We start from the raw sequence: 3,155 nt of genomic DNA, 5'->3' as shown, positions 1-3,155 counted from the left end.
ATACAAAGGTATCAGAAACAACAGAAGGAATAGGCGAAATACAGCATATGGAAGAAGAACAGGACAGCATAGATATTGGGGATTTGGACATCCAGGGACTGGAACAGGCATGCGACGCACAGATGTATGATAAAATTCCCGAGAGGCAGTTGGAGAATATGGAAGCAATCCTATCCATAGCTCAAAGACAAAAATCACTAGGTATTCAAACAGGAAGTCCCTAGGACGGGAAAAACATCAGCAAAGAGTTCAAAAAACAAGGAAGGAAAACGGACCTCCAGCGCACCATACGCATTGGGGAAATGCTAGTGGAGTCAGGGAGGTATTCCAAGCTCACGAAGTACTACGACTCTCTCCCTAACCTTCAATCATGAAGCTCATCTCTTGGAACATCAGAGGGCTCAATAGCCCTGGGAAATGCAGATTAATCAAAAATATGATAAAGCAAGAAAAACCACAAATACTCTTTCTGCAGGAAACCAAATGCAATTCCATCTCTCTTGATAGAATAGCAGCAAAAGCTTGGCCTGGTAGTCAAGTTGCAGCAGTAGATGCATCCGGCGCCTCCGGAGGCTTAGCAATTATATGGGATGCTCGTACCATTGAGCTCAATAATATACATGCTAACAAGAATTTCCTTCAAGCGACATTCCATATCACAGGAACCAATATTCACGGGCTATTAACTAATGTATATTTTCCCCAGGAGACTGGGAATAAAATCGAACTCCTGAACACACTCTCCGTGATCAATGCAGCTAGGGCTCATCCATTATGGATAAATGGGGGGGACTTCAATATGATCACCAAGATGGAAGAAAAGCGAGGAGGAAGGAACAATCTGGATACGAAGAGCAACAATTTCAAAGAATACATTCAAGGAAATTGGCTTATCGACATGCCGTTCAATAATGGACTTCACACCTGGAATAACAAAAGAACTGGAACCCAACAAATTGCGTCTCGCCTGGACAGATTCCTAATCTCAGACAACGCAATCCATTTGGGAGGCGACCTCTCAGCTTCAATACTACCATTCTCCGGTTCAGACCACTGGCCAATCTCCCTTCAATGGTCTCGACCAGGCAATACAAGTCGGAAGCCTTTCCGCTTCGAGGCTTTTTGGATGACTCATCCGGATTTTAAAAATTTGGTCACTTCAGAATGGACCAACTATAATCCGCCAAAGGGTACAAAAATGCTGCAATTCCAACAGAAGCTTAAACACCTCAAAAGTAGAATAAAGCAATGGAATCACTCCACGTTCGGCAACATATTCCAAGCTCAGGTAGCACTAGATCAAGACATGAAGCAGTTACAGCAACGGATTATCACAGAGGGTAGAACAGAGGAATATGTGAAACAGGAAAGGGCTCTTGAAGCATAGATCTCAGAAAGGGCCAAACAGGAGGAATTGCTCTGGAGGCAAAAATCTCGTATCAGGTGGCTAAAAGAAGGGGAAAAAACACAAAATTCTTTCATCGAATGACTATCCAGCGCAGAATGAACAATAACATTACCCACATACAAACTGAGCAGGGGACAAGAGTGGAAAACCATGAAGACATTGAACTAGAACTACTCAACTACTTTAAGCAAGCCCATCAAGAACCACAGGGTAACAGAACACAAGCAATAGATAAAATTGCAAGGAATATACCAAAAGCCATTTCAGAGGAGCACAATCAACTTCTACTCAAGCCGATCGACTTACAGGAGGTGGAAAATGTAGTGCATCAGCTGAAAGAGGGAAAGGCGCCAGGTCCTGATGGTTTCACTTCCAACTTCTTTCATAATTTTTGGGACCTAATTAAAATGGACGTATGGCAGGTTGTGGAGGAATCAAGATCTATGCGATGGATGTTGCCAGCTATGAATGCTACATTCATAGCGATGATACCAAAAGAGGCTCAGTCTAATACCCCAGACAAATTTCGGCCCATTGCCCTATGCAACGTCATCTACAAGATCGTTTCAAAAATTGTAGTGTTGTAGATCTAACCCAAAAGTATATGATAATAGAAATAAACCCAAGAAATAACAAGATAGAAATAGATAGAAATGCTTCTTTATTATCAAACCCTTAAGGTAGGGCAACACCATACATTCACTCCTTAAGGAAGGAGAACACTCCACAAGCCATATTCCTGTTCATACAATAATCCTTGACTATTTCTCCATGTGGAGTCTCTAGCCTCTATATAGGCCTCATACATACAATACCATGGATCATTACCATGGTTCCCTCATACCATCAAACTAATACCATGGGCCCATTACATTATTATTAACTACTTGTGGTCCCTTACATGATATGGGTTAACCACCTTATTTATTACTATGGCCCATCCCATTATTACATTATTACCTTGGGTACCTCCCTTGGTACCCCATATTATCCCCCCTAGGTATATAACATTCCACCCCCCTAAGCATGTTTCGTCCCCGAAACATGGGAAGAACACAAATAATAAGATCTACTCAAAAGAGTAGTCCACTGATACCATGCACATGCATCTAGCCATCCAAGAGAAAGGTGAACCCTCGATCTCGCTGATGCCTCGCTCGCTTGAGATGGAAGTTGACCGTGGCAGCTCTTCTGTGTTGATGTGTAGTAGGTGGATCTTCTCTCCTCGCTATCCGTCATACGGGGGTTGTTGTCCTTGTGACTACTTGGTTTCCATCTTAATGGTTGTCTTGCGGGGTGATGTGGGTGATGATATGTTGAAGTTTTAACCCACGATGTCTTTTTCTTTAATTCACCCTGCTGTGGTGCCTGTTGTGGTGTCTTCTTTTCCAATATGACTTCAACCACTGAACCCTCATCATATGTGTCAGCACCGGTTACCTTTTTGGCTTCAGCCTCTGTTTTTGTTTGATTGTCGACCATCAACTGCTCATCATCTAATATGTCAGTCCCTGGAACATCTTCTGCGTCAACCTCCGTGGACTCTACCTGTTTATTGATGGAAATATCCTGTAATGTAATTTTCTTCTTTTTATACCAGAGCTTCAGGAATTTCTTCTGCACATTAATATTGATAGTACCACAGATTCCATCCAAGGATATCCCAAAACAACATCCATATCATCCATCTCTGAAGTATAAAAATCACCATGCAACACATACTTATCCATAGAAAGCTTCAAATCCT

The 3,155-nt window shown here is 42.2% G+C and overlaps 1 protein-coding gene across 1 annotated transcript; it reads left to right on the top strand.

The window, feature by feature from the left end:
- The first annotated feature begins 370 nt into the window (after positions 1-370).
- Positions 371-1,387, top strand: LOC149141024 (uncharacterized). Its single transcript, XM_089451129.1, has one exon. It carries the CDS (start codon positions 371-373, stop codon positions 1,385-1,387), a length of 1,017 nt encoding a protein of 338 aa, XP_089307255.1.
- Positions 1,388-3,155: the final 1,768 nt, after the last annotated feature.

The sequence above is a fragment of the Pinus tabuliformis genome, chromosome X (genome assembly GCF_031772625.1).
Source record: "Pinus tabuliformis cultivar Carrire ecotype Pingquan chromosome X, CPIR1, whole genome shotgun sequence".
Lineage (NCBI taxonomy): Eukaryota > Viridiplantae > Streptophyta > Pinopsida > Pinales > Pinaceae > Pinus > Pinus tabuliformis.
Note: the sequence above shows the minus strand (reverse complement) of the source record. Positions and strands in the feature narration are given on the sequence as shown.

Bases quoted from the DNA above. Each gene is read 5' to 3' on its own strand.
- LOC149141024 (XM_089451129.1), top strand. From the start codon at position 371: ATGAAGCTCATCTCTTGGAACATCAGAGGGCTCAATAGCCCTGGGAAA.